The 22,994-nt window shown below is 38.8% G+C and overlaps 1 protein-coding gene across 2 annotated transcripts in view; it reads left to right on the top strand.

Annotated features, from left to right (window-relative positions):
* The window catches only part of NID2 (nidogen 2), a 78,541-nt gene that overhangs the window by 28,441 nt on the left and 27,106 nt on the right, over positions 1-22,994 (top strand). For both annotated transcript variants that reach the window (XM_081229077.1, XM_081229076.1), the window contains exons 5-8: positions 191-340; positions 771-1,016; positions 2,489-2,689; positions 4,232-4,462. In XM_081229077.1, coding sequence (XP_081085203.1) covers positions 191-340; positions 771-1,016; positions 2,489-2,689; positions 4,232-4,462 — 828 coding nt within the window. The remainder of the gene's footprint in view (positions 1-190; positions 341-770; positions 1,017-2,488; positions 2,690-4,231; positions 4,463-22,994) is intronic.

The raw sequence follows: 22,994 nt of genomic DNA, 5'->3' as shown, positions 1-22,994 counted from the left end.
TTGCCAGAAGACAAAGCAAGTTAATTCCCCTGAGTTGAATGTCATTTCCGTCTCTTAATCATCAAACCCCCATTTGTTTATTACAATCTAAGTGGATTTTATGGAGCAGATGCTGTGTCCGTGATGAGCCTTGGCAACCATGATACTGGAATCACTTAGTCCTTTACATGCAAGTTTGTTTTACTTTCAGTCTTCAAGTACAACGCTGCCAACAAGGAGACCTGCGAACACAACCACGAGCGCTGTTCCCGGCACGCCTTCTGCACTGACTATGCCACGGGCTTCTGCTGCCACTGCCAGTCCAGCTTTTACGGGAACGGGAAGCACTGTCTGCCCAAAGGTGAGGGGTGCTGGCTTGATTGGGGCGGGGGCTGCTCTGGGTCTGTGTCTGTCGCTTGCTGTTTCCAGCTGCCACCGTGAGCTCTGTTTATGGACCTGTCTCTCTACTGCTTGAATCAAAGCCCAAGCAACTTGCAGGTGCTCCGTAAACGTTTGAGGAATGAACACGTTTGGGCTGATTTCCCAACTTGAGGATGAAACAGAAATGTTTCCTCCCTTTTGGCTAGCTCCTTAGGGTGCAAGTGGACAGGAGAGAGGGAGGATGGGAGAAGTGAGATCAAAGGCAGGTCTGTTTCGTACCTCGATGGGTAGCGGGTGGGTTAGGGAGTCGTGAAAAGGGCTGAAAGTGGAGTGTGGGGAGTTGTCAGTGGGATAGTTTTATCTGTGCATGTGGATGACGGTCAAGGCTGACAGGGTTTGCTGTCTCTCAGGGACACCGCATCGAGTCAATGGGAAGGTGAGTGGGCACCTCCGCGTGGGCCACACGCCCGTGCACTTCACCGACGCGGACCTGCACGCTTATGTGGTGGGTGACGACGGCAGAGCCTACCTGGCCATCGGCCACATCCCGCAGCCCGCCGCCCAGGCCCTTCTCCCACTCACGCCGATCGGAGGCCTGTTTGGCTGGCTCTTTGCTTTAGAAAAACCAGGCTGGGAGAACGGCTTCAGCCTCACAGGTGAGGAGGGCCACAGGTCACCGTGGCTTTGGCGGCGTGGAGCCTTGGGTTTTCATTCAGTAGTCAGTTGTCCAATGCAATGTTTCAGATCCAGACAGGTGTAGTTTTTCTGCCCCGAGGTAGTTGGGGATGGTTTGGCCTTGCAGGACTGTTTTTAAAAGACAGTGATTTCTTCTAAAGGTTCTCCAGGTGGTTCTGAGAAATAGGATGATCCCATTTGGAGCATTTGTGCCCTCTTACCCCAGTTTGTTGAAGCTTCTTTGTCAGACTCCATGTAATTCCGTTGTCACTCACAGATGTGCCAAAGAGGGATGCAGGTGGTAGTTCCAGGGCATCTGGAGATGATTTTACTTCATGGGGGAGGGGTGCCTTTCCTCTTTGTCCCCTGATGACTCTGATCTATAATAGTATAGACAGTGCTTCTCAGACTTTAACCCACCTGCACGTCACCTGGGGCCTCGGGAAAGTGCAGGTTCTGATTCAGTAGGTCGGGGGTGGCGGGCCTGGGGTGTCTGTGATCCTGTTTTCCTAGCAAGCTTCCAGGAGATGATAATGCTGGTCTAAGGACCACCCTTTGATAGCAAGGGTGTAGAGAATAGTTCCTGGCTTCTCACCTCACTACCCCTTGTTTCCTAGTGGATTTATGTTTATTGCACATAAAGTGTGAGAGAAAAGTTCTTGGCCCACCTCCAGCCGTAGAATTCAATAGGCATTTTGTAGGATCTTGCTCTTAATCAAGTTTTGATAAAACCTTGAGTCAAAAGTAGATAAATAAAATACAGTATACCTAGTTACATTTGAATTTCAGATAAACAATTAATAATTGAATAATTTAGGGCTTCCCTGGTGGCGCAGTGGTTGACAGTCTGCCTGCCGATGCAAGGGACATGGGTTCGTGCCCCGGTCCGGGAGGATCCCATGTGCCGCGGAGTGGCTGGGCCCGTGAGCCATGGCCGCTGAGCCTGTGCGTCCGGAGCCTGTGCTCCGCAACGGGAGAGGCCACAACAGTGAGAGTCCTGCGTAATGCAAAAAAAAAAAAAAAAATTGAATAATTTAGTATAAGTATGCCCCAAATATTGTATGGGACATATTTATACTAAAAGTGTTTTTTATTCATCTGATATTCAAATGTAAATGGGTGTCCTGGGGATTTTTTATTGTTTTTGTTAGGTCTGACAGCCATAGAAAGAGAAAGGTCAAGGATGTTCCTAGGGGTTTATTTTTCACAGAAAACAAGTTCCTACAAAGAGAGGCAGTGTGAGATGGGATAGAATGGAACCATGCTCTTTAACAGAAAGTTCGGGGAACTGGTGAGATCAACAGCTCAGAGTACTTAACCTTCGTTATCAGAGCTCCTTAGGCACCATCCCCAGCAGTAGGAGAAACTGGGAAGTGGAAGTATGCACTGGTGATAATTGCTGGAAGATGCAAGGCCTCCTTTCATCCCTGTGCTGGATTGTTTTCCTCTCCAGGTGCTACCTTTATCCATGACATGGAAGTTACTTTCTACCCAGGAGAGGAAAGGGTTCGAATCACTCAAACTGCTGAGGGGCTGGACCCAGAGAACTATCTGAGCATTCAAACCAACATTCAAGGCCAGGTGCCTTACATCCCAGCAAACTTCACAGCCCACATCGCTCCCTACAAGGAGCTCTACCACTACTCGGACTCAGGTACGTGCAACCAGTTCTCACCTTGTAAAATGGGGACGGTGCGCATCTCACAAGATAGTTGTGAGGATTATGTGAGTGACTACGTGGCATGTCCTTATAGAACAGTGTGTGACACATGAAATGAGCTCAGTGTTGTTTTTATTATTCTTGTTATTTTATTAGTGTGAGAAAAGTGATGGCTGTTGTACACAAGAATATCAACATCCCTACCCAATATTTGCAGATAATAATAACATAATAACAACCTTGTCTATGGGGTGGGGAGGGATGGTATAATTTTGTACAGTTTTTAACCATCCTGCTCTCTTGTTTGTGGAAAAATATTGATTATTGGAATTTATACTTGTTCTGTAACCTTGTTTCAGCCTGCTTTGAAATCAGAGATGCCATACAGTATTATAAAACTACCACTAGATTTGGAGTCAGAAGACTCAAGAATTCTTATCATGGATGTGTTTAAAATATGTGGGGAATAAGATCACTTACTGTCTGAGAGCTTTTTTTCTCATCTTTAGAATGAGAATAATCACCCCTTTTCTGTCTCTCTTACATGGTTGATATGTGTAAGGTGTGATGTGTTCTGTAAGACACCCCCTGATTTTGAGATGCTTCCCCAATCTCAGTTGCTGTCCTGCAGCACAGGGGTTTGTTTTGAGTTGTGCCTTTGCTTCTCGTGCGGTGTGAGAGCTGGAAGCCAGGCAAGAGGCACAGGGAAGAGGATGGGCAGCAGAGATCTGGCCTGGGCACAGGGTAGCTGATGGCTAGAAAACTGCCTGGCCTCCCAACTCTGCACTCAGGTGGAGATAAAAGACCCCCGCCCCTTTCCCCAGAAGCCTCCAGACTTAAGTGCAAGGTGTTGGAAGTCTTCTGTGCACTGATGGATGGATTGGTTGAAAACTTGGGAGGAGTGGGGTAGAGTCAGGCCAACTTGAGTTCCAGTTCCAGCTCTGCATACCAGCTTTGCTTCTTATTTTAGTTTTTTGCGGTACGTGGGCCTCTCACTGTTGTGGCCTCTCCCATTGCGGAGCACAGGCTCCGGACGTGCAGGCTCAGCAGCCATGTGCGGCATGTGGGATCTTCCCGGACCAGGACACGAACCCGTGTCCCCTGCATCAGCAGGCGGACTCTCAACCACTGCGCCACCAGGGAAGCCCCCAGTTTTGCTTCTTAGACTACTTAATTAACTCTCTAACCTCTGTGAGACTCTCCACACAAGATGGCAGGGCCCACCTCACTGGCTGTTGTGAGGAATAAATGAGGCACTGCTTATAGAGTGCTGGGTATAGCTGGCATATAGTAAAGTTTATTCTTTGAGAATATTGACAGCAGTGATTATACCTCTTCCCTCTCAGTGCTTTGGTTTTACATCTACGTGGGTTCTTGGGACTGCCTTGCAGGTTTCCCATATAAACTCAAACTTCCCAAGGGGACATGCTCCAGCAACTACATGAAAAACTGCAGAGAAACTCACCTCACATAAAAAAAACCTCTGTATTTAATATTTGTACATTTCCTCATTTGACTGAATAATGTCTATTGCAGCTGTGACCTCCACAAGTTCCAGAGCCTACTCTCTCACGTTGGGTGCCATCAACCAAACACGGTCCTACCGCATCCACCAGAACATCACTTACCAGGCATGCAGACATGGCCCCAGACACTGGACCATCCCCACCACCCAGCAGCTGAATGTGGACCGGGTCTTTGCCTTGTACACGGATGAAGAAAAAGTGCTCAGATTCGCTGTGACCAATCAAATTGGCCCTGTTGAAGGTATGGTTTCCCTTTTTTGTTATTGCTGGGCAAAAATTCCATCCAACCTTCTTTCTTTCCTGCCTTTTGAGTGGCCTCAGAAAGATTCACATAGGTTACTAAGGGTAACTGAGTGCCAGGCTCTGTTAGGTGCTGGGTGTAAGGATGAATAAAGCAGGGTCCTGTCCTTGAGAGGTAGAAATGGAACTTTTAGAGTAGTGTTCCTGCCAAGATCAGGAATAGAGCATATACATGAGGCTGGTTTGCTGCAACACCCAATTGTGTGTGTTGTCTGTGTTGGGGATACACCTGTGAACAAGGTGTGGCCAAGTTAGGGGGGAGATTGATGTATAAGTATTTGTTATGATTGTGATAAGTGCAGGGTGCTGTGAGCCTAGTTTTCACCATCCATTAACCTAAATTTAATACTATCTTTATCCATACTATCTATTATAATTGGAGAGTTATGACATTCTAAAAATCTATTCATTAATTGACGGGCATTTGGGTTGTTTCCACCTTTTGGCTATTATGAAGTTTTCATAAGCTTTTCTTTCTCTTGGTATATAACTAGGAGTAGAATTACTCAGTCGAATAGTAACTTCGTGTTTAACTTTTTTGAGAAACTGCTGTTTTCCACAGTTACACCATTTTACACACATACCAGCAACATGTGAGGGTTTCAGTTTCTCCACATGCCCATCAACATGTGCTATTATCCATTTTTTGACTACAGCCACCCACATGCATATAAAGTAGTATTTCATTATGGTTTTGATTTTTCATTTTCCTGATGATTAATGATGTTGAACATTTTTTCGTGGGCTCATTGGATGTCTTCTTTAGAGAAATACCTATCCAATTTTTTTGCCTATCTTTTAATTAGATTATTTGTCTCATTGGGTTGTAAAAGTTCTTCATCTATTCTAGATACGAGTCTCTTATTAAATATATGATCTGCAAATATTTTCTCCCATTCTGTAGGTTGTATTTCACTTTGTTGATAATGCCCTCTGAAGCACAAAAGTTTTTAATTTTTTTTTTGGCCATGCTGCTTGGCTTGCAGGATCTTAGTTCCCCAACCAGGGACTGAACCTGGGCCACAGCAGCACTGAATCCTAACAACTGGACCACCAGGGAATTCCCAAAAGTTTTTAATTTTGATGACACCCCATTTATCTATTTTTTTCTTTTGTTGCTTGTACTTTTAGCATAATATCGAAGGAAACCATTGCCTAATTCAGGGTCACAAAAGTTCACCCCTAAGTTTATTCTAAAATTTTAATTTAAGTACATTAAGGCCTTTGACCCATTTTTAGTTAATTTTTGTATATGGTGTGAAGTAGAGGTCCATCTTAATTCTTTTTCTAATGAGTATTATTCAATTTTACTGCAATTCTTATTTGTCTAGAAATAGATTTAACAATACTTCAATATTTTATAATGCTTTACAATTAGGCAAAACGCTTTCAGGTTTGCACATGCAACATCTACATACGCAATTTCATTTTTTAATTGAAGTATAGTTGATTTACATTATATAAGTTTCAGCTGTATAACATAGTGATTCAATATTTTTATAAATCCTACAACATTTAAAGTTATTATAAACTATTGGCTATATTCCCTGTGCTGTATGGTATATCCTTGTAGGTTATTTTACATATAGTAGTTTGTACCTCTTAATCCCCTACCCTATCTTGTCCCTCCCTCCGTCCCTCTTCCCACTGGTAACCACTAATTTGTTCTCCATATCTGTCTATTTGTTTTGTTATATTCATTTCATTCATGTTTGTTTTTTGGAGTCCACATATAAGTTACAGTATACCGTATTTGTCTTTCCCTGTCTGACTTATCTTACTAAGCATAAAACCCTCCAAGTCCATCGTGTTGTTGCAAATGGAATTTTTCATGGCCAAATAGTATTCCTGTGTGTGTGTGTGTATACCAAGTGTTCTTTATCCATTCATCTGTTGATTGGCACTTGGGTTCTCTTACATGTCTTAGCCATTGTAAATAATTGTGCTATTAACATTGGGGTGCATGTATCTTCTCGAATTTTTTTTCATTTTCAGATACATACCCAGGAATGGAACTGCTGGATCATATGGTAGTTCTATTTTTAGTTTTTTGAGGAACCTCCAAACTGTTTTCCACAGTGGCTGCACAGATTTACATTCCCACCAACAGTGTACAAGGGTTCCCTTTTCTCCACATCCTTGCCAACACATTTATTTGTGTTCTTTTTGATGACAACACCTCACATCTGTCAGAATAGCTATCTCATTGTGGTTTTTTTTAAATATTTTTTTCTGCTTTATAACAAATTTAATCAGTTATACATATACATATGTTCCTATATCCCCTCCCTTTTGGATCTCCCTCCCACCCTCCCTATCCCACCCCTCCAGGTGGTCACAAAGCACCGAGCTGATCTCCCTGTGCTATGCAGCTGCTTCCCACTATCTATCTACCTTATGTTTGGTAGTGTATATATGTCCATGCCGCTCTTTCGCTTTGTCACAGCTTACCCTTCCCCCTCCCCATATCCTCAAGTCCATTCTCTAGTAGGTCTGTGTCTTTATTCCTGTCTTACCCCTATGTTCTTCATGACATTTTTTTTCTTAAATTCCATATATATGTGTCAGCATACAGTATTTGTCTTTCTCTTTCTGACTTACTTCACTCTGTATGACAGACTCTAGGTCCATCCACCTCATTACAAATAGCTCAATTTCGTTTCTTTTTATGGCTGAGTAATATTCCATTGTATATATGTGCCACATCTTCTTTATCCATTCATCCGATAATGGACACTTAGGTTGTTTCCATCTCTGGGCTATTGTAAATAGGGCTGCTATCATTGTGGTTTTGATTTGCATTTCCCTGATGATTAGCGATGTTGAGCCTCTTTTCATGTACCTATTGGCCATCTGCATTTCCTCTTTGGAAAAATTTCTATTCAGTTCTTCTGCCTATTTTGCAATGAGTTGTTTGGGGTTTTTTTTATGTTGAATTGTATGAGCTATTTATATATGTTGGATATATATGTTGGATATGTTAGCATCTTTTCACGTGCCTGTTGGCCATCTGTATGTCTATTTTGGAAAAATGTCTATTCAGGTCTTCTGTCCAATTTTTAATTGGGTTAGTTTTCGATATTGAGTTTTATAGCTCTTTATAAATGTGTAGGTTTATTTCTGGGATCTCTATTCTGTTCCATTGATTTATTGGTATGTTTTTATAAGAGTACCATACTGTTTTGATTACTGTAGTTTTGTAGTATAGTCTGAAGTCCTGGCACATGATACTTCCAGCTTTCTTCTTTCTTCTCAAGATTGCTGTGGCTATTTGGGGTCTTCTGTGGTTCCATATAAATTTTCAGATTATTTGTTCTAATTCAGATTATCTGTTTTCATTCCTGTGAAAAAAAATGTCCTGGGTATTTTGATAGGGATTGCATTAAATTTGTAGTTTGTTTTTGCTACTATGGATATTTTAACAATATTAATTCTTCCAGTCCATGAACATGCATATCTTTCCATTTCTTTGTATCATCTTCAATTTTCTTCATAAAGGTCTTATACTTTTCAGAGTATGGGTCTTTCACCTCCTTGGCTAAGTTTACCTTGAGGGTAGGATGCTCAAAATCATAGGGAAGAAATTGTTAATAATAGTGTTTTTATAATAAAGTTGGTTGTATATAGTTCTAGTATGGGGGGGTTGTGGAATGCTCCTAGAAAGAGGATTGTTGTGAAAATATTTATTATAATGGCATATTCTAAGAAAAATATAATGAATGGGCCTGCTGCATATTCTACGTTGAATCCCGATATGAGTTCAGATTCTCCTTCTCTTGTTAGGTCAAAGGGGGCTCGGTTAGTTTCTGCTAGAGAGGAGATAAATCACAGCTAGGGGTCATGATGGGAAGATTATTCATAAATGTTCTTGTGATGAGGGTTGAGAAAATAAAAGTTCCATTTACTTAAAGGGCTGATAGAAGAACAATTGCTAGTATTCATATGAAATTGTTTGTGCTACTGCTCGTGGGGCTGCAATTAATACATATTTTGAGTTGGAGGCCCATCTGGATCAGAAGATGGAATATACGGCGAAGCTTGACATAGCTATTATAAATAACACCCTTAGATTTATACTAATTAGGGGATAAGGTATAGGTAGAGGAATTGATATGATTAGGGCTAGGGTTAGGGCTAGGATTGGTGCAATAATAAATATGGAAATGGAGGATGTAGCTGGTCGTAATGGTGCTTTAATGAATAATTTGTGTCAGCAATAGGTTGTAATAGGCCATATGGTCCAACGATATTTGGTCCTTTTCAAAGTTGCATATAACCTGGGATTTTTCATTCAATTAATGTGAGGAATGCAATGGCTAGGAGAATGGGGATAATGAGTATTAAGATGTTAATTATAAACATTTTGTTAGGGAGAGGATTTGAACCTCCAGTTACAAAGGTTTAAGTTTTACACAATTAGTGGGCTCTGCCACCTTAACAAACCCTGTTCTTGGGTAATATTTTGTATATATTAATTAAATTAAGATTATATCATTAACTGGTTTATCAGGTGCTTTTTTAAAGTGAGCCTGATTTCTCTTGTCCTTTTGAACTGAGGGAAATATATAATAGATAGGAACCGACCTGTATTACTCCAGTCTGAACTTAGATCACGTAGGACTTTAATCATTGAACAAATGAACCTTTAATAGAGGTTACACCATTGGGGTGTCTGGATCCAACATTGAGATCGTAAACCCTATTGTTGATATGAACTCTAGAAGAGGATTGAGCTGTTAGCCCTAGGCTAACTTGTTCCACTGATAAATTTTTGGATCAAGAAATGATAATATGTTTTGACTAGTAAGTCTAGACTTCAATCATTCAGAGCCTTTTTTGTTCTCTGAGCTCACTCCAACCAAAATTGTCAACCCATATAAAAATTTGTTATCCCTCAGTGGTTTAGTTTTTTGGGGGGTTAACTAAAGCTGCATAGGGTCTTCTCGTCTTATTTTATTATTCCCGCCTCCTCATGGGAAGGTCAGTTTCACTGATTGAAAGTAAGAGACAGTAAAACCCTCATGAGGCCATTCATACGAGTCCTTATTTAGAGAACAAATGATTATGCTACCTTTGCATGGCCAGGATACCATGGCCGTTTAACAGTTGTCACTGGGCCAGCAGTGCCTCTACTGCTAGTTATGCAAGAGGTGATGTTTTTGGTAAACAGGCAGGGTTTATGTTTGCCGAGTTCCTTTTACTTTTTAAAATCTTTTCACGAGTGCATGCTTGTGTTGGATTAACAGCTTACTAAATAAATAATTTAATGTTGCATTGTGCTCATTTGCTGTTAATTATCAGTATAGTATTAGTTACTGATGTAAGCTTATGCAAGGAGAAATATTTCTTGTTACTCATTATTGTTAACATTATTGCCTCTATTGGTCAATAGATTAGTCCACTATAAAGCTAGGAGTTGATTTCCTTATTATTGGTATTAAGATAAAGTTATTGTTGGACTTGAACTCTTTATTAATTGGTGGCTGCTTTTAAGCCAACTATGGTATTGTTTTTACTCTCTAGATAAGGTTGTATCATTTCTAAGAAGCTGTACCTTTTAAGATTAACATTTAAAAATACATTAAAATTTATAATTTTTTTGGTAATTTTTAAAGTCGAACTAAGATTCTTTTCCTGGACAACCAGCTATCACCAGGCACGTTAGGCTTGTCAACTCTACTTATAAATCTTCTTATAAATCTACTTATTTTGCTACATAGATGAGTTTGTTCTAATAAACTGTTCATAAGTAGCTCATCTGGTTTCAGGATGTTTAAGTTCTCTTTGTTAAATGTTTACTAGTTAAATCATTATGCAAAATGTACAAGGGGTTAACTGCTTTTTGTTACTTTTAATGTTTCATCATTCCCTTATGGCAGGTTCTCTGTAGTGCCAGAGGATATTTTAAATTCTATCCCCTATACTTTAAATGTTGAGTAAATGTTTTACTTAATTTGCTTATATTAGTAAAACTTGTGGGGGGTTGGCTAGATTTAGTTCAAAGTGTTCATAAACTATGAAATCTCCTAGGGGTAAACTAGGTGCTTTTATGTAAGCTATGCTTTGATTTATCCAAGCACACTTTCCAGTGTGCTTACCTTGTTACGACTTGTCTCCTCTCATATAATTAGTGTTTAGTAATAGATTGTAGGAAGCTATTGTAATACTTGAGGAAGGTGATGGGCAGTGTGTGCTTACTTCATGGCCTTATTCAGTTAAGCACTCTATTCTTAATTTGCTACTAAATCCTCCTTTGGTTTTTAGTTTTCATAAAAACCCGTGTGTAGTGAGAAATACATTCTTGAGATAGAAAATGTAGCCCGTTTCTTCCCACTCCATAGGTTACACCTTGACCTAATGTTTTTATGTATAATTATGCTTACTTTTATGCCTTTTTAGGGCTTGCTGAAGACAGCATATAGACTGAATTAGCCAGGGTTGGTGAGGTTTATCGGGGTTTATCGATTATAGAACAGGCTCCTGTAGAAGGGTGTGAAGCACTGCCAAGACCTTTGAGTTTTAAGCTGCTGCTGGTAGTACTCTGGAGAATAATTTTGTTATAATAATTATTTGGGTTTAGGACTAAGCATAGTGGGGTGTCTAATCCCAGTTTGGGTCTTAGCTGTTGTGTAATTAGGAAATACTAAAGTCACTTTCGTAGTCTATTTTTATTTTAGCCATGGCTTTTTACAGCTTAATTAAAATTTAACTTTATGTTACTCTTTAACACGCCTTCCACTGAATTTCTATTAATTTGGGTTAATCGTTTGATCGTGGTGGCTGGCTCAAAATTTACCAACCCTAGTTAATATAACTTAGTTGAACTTTTGTTTATGGCTTAATTTTAATCACTGCTGTTTCCTGTGGATGTGTGGTTAAGCAAGGTGTTATGAGCTACTAGTATTAGTGTACTTGATGCCAGGTCCTTTGAATGATTTAGAGGGCATTCTCACTGGGGCTCCGATGCTTGCATGTGTAATTTTATTAAAAACTAATGGAAAGCCTGGGACCAAACCTCTGTGTTTATCAACTCCATAAACTCATCTAGGCACTTTCAGGGTCTTGCTTTAGGTTTTAAGCTACATTAACAAGTTGTGTTTATATTGTGAAGTAACATGTATATAGTTGTTTTGTATGATTTATGCTAGATTTAGTATTAAAATTTTGATAAAAATGATCCATAGATCTAGGGAGATGCCTGTCTATATAAATGGTAAATATCTAAGTAATTCATTGGTGCGATTAGGGTTTATTTTCTAGGTATATCCTATTTTGAGCATTGTTTATGTTTGTTGGATAGATTAACTAAATTCTATGTATTCATATATTTTTGCCTTGTTTGGGGGGTTTGGCAGGGCCTTATAGGCACGTAGAATGTGGGATTTAGTGGGGCGAAAGGAGGGCTTGTTAAACAGGTTATTTACCTGTTCAATGTGTATGTGTATGTAATGTATGTGTGTGTAATTTCCATATGTCCTGTAGCCATTGACTGAATAACACCTTATGGTTGATGATGTTGGTAAATAATATTCAATTAAAGTCCAGCTACAGTTTATTTGACTATGTTAAGACCTCACATGGCCATAGTGAGTCCCAGCATCCCTATAAAAATTTAAAAATACCAAATGCATAAAACCACAGTTATGTGTGAGCATGGGCTGATTAGTCATTAGTCCATCGAGATGTCTTATTTAAGAGGAAAGAATGGGTAATTTTAGGTGAGATGGTCCTGAAGTAAGAACCAGATGTCTGATAAAGTTCATTAATAGAAACCCTCACAAGTTATGGGCCCAGAGCAAGAAGAGGGACACCTGCTAAGTGGGGTTGATAGTTTCACACAGCTTGCTGATTGAGCTTGTGATCTAGTGGATATGATATGTATGTTGACTAGAATTGGTTTTACTTAATGTACTGTGTACAATCAATAATATGTACTATGTAATGTACATGCTTATAAGCATGGGGTAATAATGTACGATTATACATAGCATGTATGATGTATATGTACTTATTAATGTAATACACATTATGCATGAAGTACATGGTAATTTATGGTAAAAAGAGGTTATTTTAATACTAAGATTGTACTTAGTAATCTTGTAAATGTCCCATAACAAATCTTCAGGGAATAGTTTAAATAGAATTTCAGCTTTGGGTGCTGATGGTGGAGCTGGAGCTTCTACCTTGAGTCTTAGGGAGATGTGTTATTCTCCTTTTCTGGTTTACGAGACCAGGGTAATAGATACATTGATACTACAAAGACTCTTCATTTTAGGAGATTATTTTCAATGATGCTAGTTACTGGCATGAGTACTAGAATTAAAAAGAAATATAGGGCTTCCCTGGTGGCGCAGTGGTTGAGAGTCTGCCTGCCGATGCAGGGGACGCCGGTCCGTGCCCCGGTCCGGGAGGGTCCCACATGCCGCGGAGCGGCTGGGCCCGTGAGCCATGGCCGCTGGGCCTGCGCGTCCGGAGCCTGTGCTCCGCAACGGGAAGGCCACAACAGTGAGAGGCCAGCGTACAGCAAAAAAATAATAATAATAATAATTAACTTCTTTAAAAAAAAAAAGAAATATAGAATAGATGCTCGTTGTCAGATAATAATGAAGGGGTGCTCTGGGTTGTCCTCCAATTCACATTAGTGTTAATAGGTCTGCTAGTAGTACTCAAAATACGCATTGACTGAGAGGTCGAAATGTTATGCTTCATTGTTTGGATGTGTGAAGCATTGGGATAAATGCTAGAATTAAGATTGAAAAGATTAAGGCCATTACTCCTCCTAATTTATTAGGAATTGATCGTAGAATTGCATATGCAAATAGAAAATTATCACTCTGGCTTGATATGAGGTGGTGTGTTGAGAAGGTTTGCTGGGGTGTAGTTGTCTGGGTTCCTAGTAAGTCGGGTGAAAATAGCACTAATAGTATTAGAATTAGCAGTAAGACATCTAGGATATCTTTGATTGTACAGTAGGGGTGAAATGGGATTTTGTCTATATCAGTTGAGGTTCCAGCGGGGTTATTAGATCCTGTTTTGTGAAGGAATAGTAAGTGGACAGCTGCTAGTGCTGCAATGATAAATGGGAGAATAAAATGGAAGGCGAAGAATCGTGTAAGAGTTGCTTTATCTACTGAAAATCCACCTCAGATTCATTTGATAGGGCTTGTGCCAATATATGGAATTGCTGAAAGGAGATTAGTAATAACTGTTGCCCCTCAGAATGATCTTTGTCCTCAGGGTAAGACATAGCCTATGAATGCTGTAGCTATGACTATAAATAATGATTCCAATGTTTCATGTTTCTAAAAAGGTATAGGATCCATAATATAAGCCTTGTCCTACATGAATAAATAAATAACTAATATGGCGGCTCCATTTGCATGTAGATATTGGATAATTCATCCATAGTTTACATCTCGGCAGACATGTGTTACTTACGAGAAAGTAGTTATTGTGTCTGATGTATAATGTATTGCTAGGAATAAACCTGTCAAGATTTGTAGAACTAAACAAATGCCCAGAAGGGAACCAAAATTTCAACATGATGAAATGTTTGATGGAGCTGGGAGGTCAATAATTGCGTTGTTAATCATTTTTATTAATGGGTGTGATTTTCAGATGTTGGTCATTAGTGTTCTTATAGTTGAATTAAAATGATGATTTTTCATTTCATTGGCCATGGTTAGATTCCATGTAAGAATAATGATAATATACATTGTATTTATTTTAAGTACTATTTTTGTAATTAGTTTTGTGGGCTTTTCTTCAAAACCTTCACCTATTTATGGTGGACTTGAATTGATTGTAGGTGGTGGTGTTGGTTGTGGGATTGTGTTGAATTTGGTGGTTCACTTGGGGGTTTAATAGTATTTTTTATTTATTTAGGGGGAATATTAGTAGTATTTGGTTATATGACAGCTATGGCTACTGAGAAGTATCCTGAAGTTTGAGTCTCTAATAAGACTGTTCTAGGTATATTTCTTTCAGGGTTGATGATAGAATTTTCGATAGTATTCTTTGTTTTAAAGGATGAGGAAGTGGAGATTGTATTTAAATTTAATGGACTAGGGGACTGGGTAATTTATTATACAGGTGATTCTGGTATTTTTGTGAAGAGCCTATAGGAATTGCAGTGTTGTATAGCTATGGTTCTTAATTGGTAATTGTTACTGGTTGATCATTACTTATTGGTGTTGTGGTTATTATAGAGGTTACTCATGGTAATTAGATAAAATTATGCTTAGGGCAAGGGTAATGAGGAATGAAAGAAAATATAGTTTGATTAGGCCTTTTTGGTCTGACACTAGTATAGAAAATTTTATTTGAATAAGGGAAAGTAGTTTTTGGTAAGATACTTTCTAGTCAGATTAAATCTAGGAGACATGCTGACTTTTGACTTGTTGATAAATTTAAGTATGGTGGGAAGCGGTGTATAATAATGGGGAAATACCTAAGAGGTTGGAAAATTTGAAGAAATTTGAGGGATATTTAAATTTTAAGTTTTGTGTAGTGAGGTTGATTTCAAATGCCAGAACAAAACCTAGGATGGTCACAGCAAAGGCAGTTAGTTTCAAGTAATCAGGTATTGTTATTTGTGGGATTGTCATTGGGGGAATTTTGCTGGAGGTAATGAATCCAGCAAAGATACTTACAGCTAATAAATATTTAACAGAATTGATTAGCAGTGGGTTATTTTCATTAAAGTAGAAAAGCGAGGTTGTCCTAATGGTGCGAAGAAAATAATGCGAGTGCCATAGACAGCTGTAAGGGATGTGGTGACGAGAGTTATTGCTGGGCTCAGGCGTTGGTATACAATGTGTTAGCAGTGTCGATAATTAGTTCTTTAGAGTAGAAACCTGTGAGGAACGGTATTCCTCTCAGTGAGAGACTTCCAATAATGAGGGCCACTGTGGTAAAAGGTATTGCTTTAAATAAACCTCCTATCTTTCGAATGTCTTGTTCATCATGTAGGCTATGAATAATGGAGCCAGAGCATATAAACAGGATGGCCTTGAAAAAGGCATGTGTGCAAACATGGAGAAATGCTAGATAAGGTTGGTTATTACCGATTGTTACTATTATAAGGCCTAATTGGCTTGAAGTAGAGAAGGCAACGATTTTTTTGATGTCATTTTGGGTGAGAGCACATATTGCTGTAAATAATGTAGTTATGTTTATCCAGACATAATGTTATTGTTTGGGTAAATTTATTCTCTGTTAAAGGGTAAAAGCAGATAAGTAGGAAAATACCTGCTATAACTCTTGTGCTTGAGTGAATAGAGCTGAAACGGGAGGAGGGCCTTCTATTGCTGAGGGAATGGCTGGAGGCCAAATTGGGTGAATTTTCCAGCTGCAGCCAACACAAGTCCTATTAGAGGTAGGTTTGAGTGATTTTGGTTAAGTATAAAGATTTGTTGTATGTCTCATGAGTTTAAATTAAATAGAAATCATGCTGTTGATGTAATAAGTCCAATGTCTCCAATGCGATTATATAAAATTGCTTGGAGAGTGGCTTTATTTGCATCTGCTTGTCCATATCATCACCTGATAAGTAGAAAAGATATAATTCTGACTCCTCATCCAATGAAAAGTTGTAAAAGATTGTTAACAGTGATAAGAATTAGTACTGTGATAAGAAAAAGGAGTATTTAAAGAATTGATTAATGTTAGGATCTGAGTGCATGTATCACATTGAGAATTCTATAATAGATCATGTGACAAATAATGCTACTGGCACAAATATTGAGAAATAGTCTGTTTTGAAGCTAAGTGATAATTTAAGGGTTTGGATAGTAATTCAAGGTCAGTTTAAGATAATTATCTCTTGACCTGTATGAATGAATATTATTGTTGGAATTAAGCTGGTGATAAAAGCATATGAGATAGTGGGTTTTTTTACAAAGGATGGATATGTGTTACTTTTGTAGATATTGGTGTTTGTTATTATAATTGGTATCGTTAGTATAAATAGTGTAACTAGTGTGAAAGAGGTAAATAAGTTTATTACTTTTATTTGGAGTTGCACCAATTTTTTGGTTCCTAAGACCAATGGATAGCTATCCTTTAAAAGTTTGAAAAAGTCATAATGTTAGATATGGAAGCATGAATTAGCAATTCTTGCATACTTTTTCAGTAAATAAAAATATTTAGTCTTCTGTTACTAGGTTCACAATCTAGTGTTTTTTTGAAGCTATATTTACAGTACAAGGGCCCTAAAATGATTTTGGGGTTTAATGATAGGAGTAAGAGATGTAAAATGTGAAGGGGTTATGAGGACATTTTCTCATGTGAATGATGGTGGGTATATTTGCCTCATTGTGTTACGATTAATATGTATAGTGAGGGCTTCCCTGGTGGCGCAGTGGTTGGGAGTCTGCCTGCCGGTGCAGGGGACGTGGGTTTGTGCCCCGGTCCGGGAGGATCCCACATGCCACGGAGCGGCTGGGCCCGTGAGCCATGGCCGCTGAGCCTGCACATCCGGAGCCTGTGCTCCGCGATGGGAGAGGCCACAACAGTGAGAGGCCTGCGTACCCCACCCCAAAAAAAATGTATAGTGAGTATAAGGTGGTAATTACTATGTTAATTCCTATGAGGATAATGGTGATATTTGATCATGAAAAGGATGTTACTACTACAAAGAGTCCTCCAATTAGATTGATAGTTAGGGGATAGAGCTAGGTTTGTTAGGCTTGCTAGTAGTCATCATGTTGGTATTAATGGGAGGAATGTTTGTAGACCTCCGGCTACAATTATTGTTCTGCTGTAAATTCGTTTGTAATTTGAATTTGCTAGGCAGAATAATATGGATGATGTGAGGCAGTGGGCAATTATTAGAGCAGTGGCTCCAATATAACTTCAAGGTGTTTGGATAAGAATGACTGCAATAACAAGTGCTACGTGACTGACGGAAGAATACGCGATAGGTGATCTTAGATCTGTTTGGCGTAAACAAATTTAACTAGTTATGATTATTCCTCATAAGGAGAGTATGAGAAAAGGGTATGTTATGAAATATATTAGTGGGTTTAGTATTGTTGTAATTCGCAATATACCATAGCCTGTGAGTTTTAGTAGTATGGCTGCAAGGACTATGGATCCTGCAATGGGGGCTTCTACATGTGCTTCAGGTAATCAAAGGTGAAGGCCGTTGAGGAGTATTTTTACTATAAAGACTATCATACATGCTAGTCATATGAAAATGTTGGATCAGGAGTTGGCTATTGCTTGTGTTCGATATCGAAGTATTAGAAAATTTAGTGAGCCTGTGACATTTTGAATATGTATTAGTGCTACTAAGAGTGGAAGTGATCCTACTAGTGTATAAAATAAGAAATAAAGTCCTGTGTTAAGACATTCTGTTTGCTTACCCCATCGGGTAATGATAATAAGTGTTGGAACTCGTATTGCTTCAAATAAAATATAAAGTAAGATTAATTCTGTGGCAGTGAATTTTATAATTAGGAATATTTGTAATGTAATTAGCATGGTAATATATAATTTTTTTCGAGTTAATGATTCTTTGAGTAGGTGAAATTGGCTGGCTATTAATTATGGTAAGAGTCATGTTGTTAACATTAATAATGGTGCTAATGAGCTGGGGAAAAGAATTAGTGAAAAGTTGAGGCTATTGTCATTAAATTGATTAAGAAGAAAAAGGCTATGAGACTAATAAGCCATGGACTGTGGTATTAATTCAGATTATGTTGTTCTTTGATAATTATGTTAGTAGTATTGGTATAATTGTAGGACTAATAACTTTTAACATTGGAGGAGATTAAGATTTTGTACATAATCAGTGCCATATGTGTTTGATACTATTACTAGTAGAGATAGTCCGAGTGTGGTTTCTCAAGCTGAGAATACAAGCAGAACAATTGGTATTATGCTGGCTAGGGCAAAATGTGTATTTAGGACTATTAGCGTTGCTATAATGAATAGTGATAATATTATGCCTTCAAGTCATGATACTGAAGATACTAGGTGAGATCAACATATTAATAATTCTATAAGAGATACTGTAAATGTTATAATAATTATATACACTAAAAGCACTTGGTAATTATGAACCTAATCATAATCTAATGAGTTGAAATCATTTAGTTTAATTACCATATTCAGTTCATTCTAGTCCTTTTTGGGTTCATTCATTAGGCTAGACTTATTGCTAGTAATAAAATTAGGAATAAAGCTATAATGAGTATTGTTTTTAGATTATTTGTCTGAGATGCTCAGGGTAGGGGGTAAAAGAGCAATTTCTAAATCAAAAAGGAGGAATATAATGGCTACCAGGAAGAATTTTATGGAAAAAGTTAGATGTGCTGATCCTATAAGGTCAAATCCTCACTCATAAGGATTTGTTTCTTCTGTGTAAATATTTAATTGGGGAAGTCAGAATGTGATAAATACAAGTAGTGAGGCTAGTGCTATGTTTGTAATTAATGTCAATATTAGAGTTATTCTTTTTCAGATTCTACTGAAGCCAATTGATTGTAAGTCAATTGTACTATTTAATACTAAAATAATAAGATCCTCATCAATAAATGGGTACGTAAAGGAATAGTCATACTCCATTTACAGAATGTCAGTATCAGGCAGTGGCTTTGAAGCCGAAATGGTGGTTAGATGTGAAGTGATTTTTTTTTTCTTTTTTTTTGCGGTACGCGGGCCTCTCACTGTTGTGGTCTCTCCCGTTGCGGAGCACAGGTTCCAGACGCGCAGGCTCAGTGACCATGGCTCACGGGCCCAGCCGCTCTGCGGCATGTGGGATCTTCCCGGACCAGGGCACGAACCCGTGTCCCCTGCATCGGCAGGCGGACTCTCAACCACTGCGCCACCAGGGAAGCCCCGTGAAGTGATATTTTAATTGATGTAAGAAGCAGACGATAGGGAAGAGCTAATAGTTACACGCAGTCTGTGGAATCCTGTAGCTATGAAGAAAGTTGACCTGTATACCCAATCTGAAATTGTAAAGGATGTTTCATAATATTCTGAGGCCTGTAGAAATGTAAAATAAACGCCTGGGGTGACTTTGATGAAAAAGACCTTGGAGTGGGCTTCCCTGGTGGCGCAGTGGTTGAGAGTCCGCCTGCCGATGCAGGGGACACGGGTTCGTGCCCTGGTCCGGGAAGATCCCACACGCCGCGGAGCGGCTGGGCCCGTGAGCCATGGCCGCTGAGCCTGTGCGTCCGGAGCCTGTGCTCCGCAATGGGAGAGGCCACAACAGTGAGAGGCCTGTGTACCACAAAAAAAAAAAAAAGACCTTGGAGTATGTTTTTTCAGTTTCCTTCTATGAAGCTGTGGTGAGGTCAGATAGTGGATACCACAGAGGCTAATAATACGGAGGTATTAAGAAGTAGTATTTCTAATGGATTTAGAGGACGGATGCCTATTGGTGGTCAGCATCCCCCTAGTTCAGGTGTAGGGGCAAGGCTTGAGTGGTAGAAGGCTCAAAAAGAAACTGGTAAAAAAAAAAAAAAGAGGACTTCTGAAATAATAAATAGGATTATTCCATATCAAAGTCCTTTTTGAACACTTGGTGTATGATGGCCTTGAAAAGTGCTTTCTCAGATGATGTCATGTCATCACTGATCTATTGATAAGGTATTAGTTAGTAGGCCTAGTGCTAATAATAATGTTGAAGTGAAATCATATAATTAGGTCTGCTGTTATTAGAAGGGCTGAGAGAGCTCCTGTAAGGGGTCAGGGACTGGGATTTACTATGTGATGTGCATGAGTTTGGTGGGACGTTATGTATTGTCATGTAGGTAAAGATTTGCTAGTAAGGTAGATGCATAAACTAGAGTGATTACAATGGTGAATTTGAGGATAGTAAGTAAGACAAGGATAGGAAATGTAATGAGAGCTGTGGTGGTGCTAATACTCAGCAATGCTAGAGTCACTCTTCCAACTAAATGAATCAATAGGGGTCCTGCTGTGATGTTAGCTGTTAATAGTATGGCTAAAGCTGTTGGTTGAATGAATAAGCTAATAGTTTTGATGACTGCTAGCATAGGAATAAGAGGAACCAGTGTTCCTTGTGGTAGAAAGTGAGCTAAGCATGCTTTTGTTTTGTGATGAAAGCCTGTAACTACAGTTCCTGCCCATAGAGAAACTGCTGTTCCTAATATTATTATTATAATATTCCTAATATTATAAATTGCTATTAATATTATTGAGAGTTGTGTAGTAGGTATAAATGAATGTGGTAATAGTCCTAATAGATTTGTTGATCGAATAAATAAGTGATGTTAAGTATTAGCGCTCAGGTCTATCCTTTGTGACTGTGAATAACTATTATTTGTTTCAATGTGAGTTGAACTAATCATTGTTGAATAGAAATTATACAATAGTTAATTAGTTGATTAGGTGTTGGGAATAAAATACCTGGGAATATAATGATTAAGATAACAATAGGAAGTCCTATTATTGTTGGGGCAATGAAAGAGGCAAATAGATTTTCGTTCATTTTGTTTCTCAAGAGGTAGATGGTTTTTGTATTTTGGTAGACATCAACTCTGGATTTGAATAATAAGTATATTTTGAAATTTTTAGTTGGAATATAATAAATAGGACTAGAATTATTAATAGAATAGTAATAAATCATGTTGATGTGTTAAATTGTGGCATATCATGAAAAGGAGTTTTAACTCCCAGTCTTTAACTTAAAAAGGTGAATGCTATTTAGCTTCTTAAGGAATTTATAATATTGATGAGGATCATTTTTCAAAGTATTTTAGTGGTACTAGTTCAAGGACAATGGGTATAAAGCTGTGATTTGATCCACGAATTTCTGAGCATTGTCTGTAATATAGACATGGTCGTGGTGATATGAGAGTTGTTTGGTTTAGGCATCCTGGAATGGCCTCTGTTTTTATGCCTAGTAAAGGCACAGCTCATGAGTGTAAAATGTCTTCTGAGGAGGTTAGTATTCAGATTGTTATTTCTGTAGGTAAAACTACTCCATTGTCTACTTCTACTAGTCGTAATTCTCCTGTTTTTAGGTGTGATGTTGGAATTATATAGGAGTCAAAATTTAATTCTTCATAGTCTGTATATCATAGCTTCAGTATCATTGGTGTCCTATAGTCTTTACGGTAAGGGAAGGGTTATTTAGTCCAGCATGTAAAGCATTTGTAATGATGGCAGGGCAATTAGAATTAGGATAATGGCTGGTAAGATTGTCCAGACAGTTTCTACTTCTTGTGCATCTATTGTACTTGTATGTGTTAGTTTAGTTGCTAATATGAGTAAAATAATATAGAGGACCAAGGAGCTGATTAAAAATATGATTATTAACATATGATCATGAAAGTGTAGTAGTTCTTCTATAATGGGTGATGCTGCATCTTGAAAACCTAGGTGGAGAGGATACACCATGGAGACATAAACATAAAACATAAGAAGGAATGAAGCACTGTTACATGGTACAATATGGATGAGCTTTGAAAGCATTATGCTAAGTGAAGGTAATGAGTCATGAAGGATAACATATTACATGATTCTATTTATGCAAAATATCCAGATAGGCAAATCTACGGAGGCAGAAAGTAGATTAGTGGTTGCCTAGGTTGGAGGCATAATAGTGGGATAGGGAGTTGATTGCTAAAAGGTACAAGGTTGCTTTTGGGGGGGGGATTAAAATTAAAATATTCTAAAATTAATTGTGGTTGATGGTTACACAACTCTATGAATATATTAAAAGCTAATTGCGCACTTGATGTTTTTTCATTTTTTTTCATTTCCATTTGCATGGAATGTGTACTTTAGATGGGTGAATTACATGGTATGTGAACTATATCTCAACTTGAAAAAACAGTTGTGGGGAAAAAACCAAAACTCTAAAGCAGTGGTTCTTATACTTCAATCATCATTAGCCTCACCTGTGAAGCTTGATTAAAAATCTGGATATGGGCTTCCCTGGTGGCGCAGTGGTTGAGAGTCCACCTGCCGATGCAGGGGACACGGGTTCGTGCCCTGGTCCGGGAAGATCCCACATGCCGCGGGGCAGCTAGGCCCGTGAGCCATGGCCGCTGAGCCTGCGCGTCCGGAGCCTGTGCTCCGCAACGGGAGAGGCCACACAGTGAGAGGCCCATGTACCGCAAAAAAAAAAAAAAAAAAAAATCTGGATACAAATGTTCTAGATCTATCAAGGAACTACAGGACATGAGAAACTTTAAGTGCATATTATTAAGTGAAAGAAGCCAGTCTGAAAAGGCTCTGTACTGTGTGATTCTAGACTTTCTAGAAAAGGTAAAACTGTAGAGACAGTAAGTAGATCAGTGGTTGCCAGGGGCTCGGGGGGAGGGAGAGAGGGATGAATAGGTGGAGCACAGGGGATTTTTAGGGCAGTGAAGCTATTCTGTATGATACTATAATGGTGGATACACAGCATTATACATTCGTCAAAACCTGTAGAACTGGACCACACAAGGAGTGTATGCCAATGTAAACTATGGATTTTAGTTAATAACAAT

The sequence above is a fragment of the Mesoplodon bidens genome (assembly GCF_964165515.1).
Source record: "Mesoplodon bidens genome assembly, chromosome: 3".
Lineage (NCBI taxonomy): Eukaryota > Metazoa > Chordata > Mammalia > Artiodactyla > Ziphiidae > Mesoplodon > Mesoplodon bidens.
Note: the sequence above shows the minus strand (reverse complement) of the source record. Positions and strands in the feature narration are given on the sequence as shown.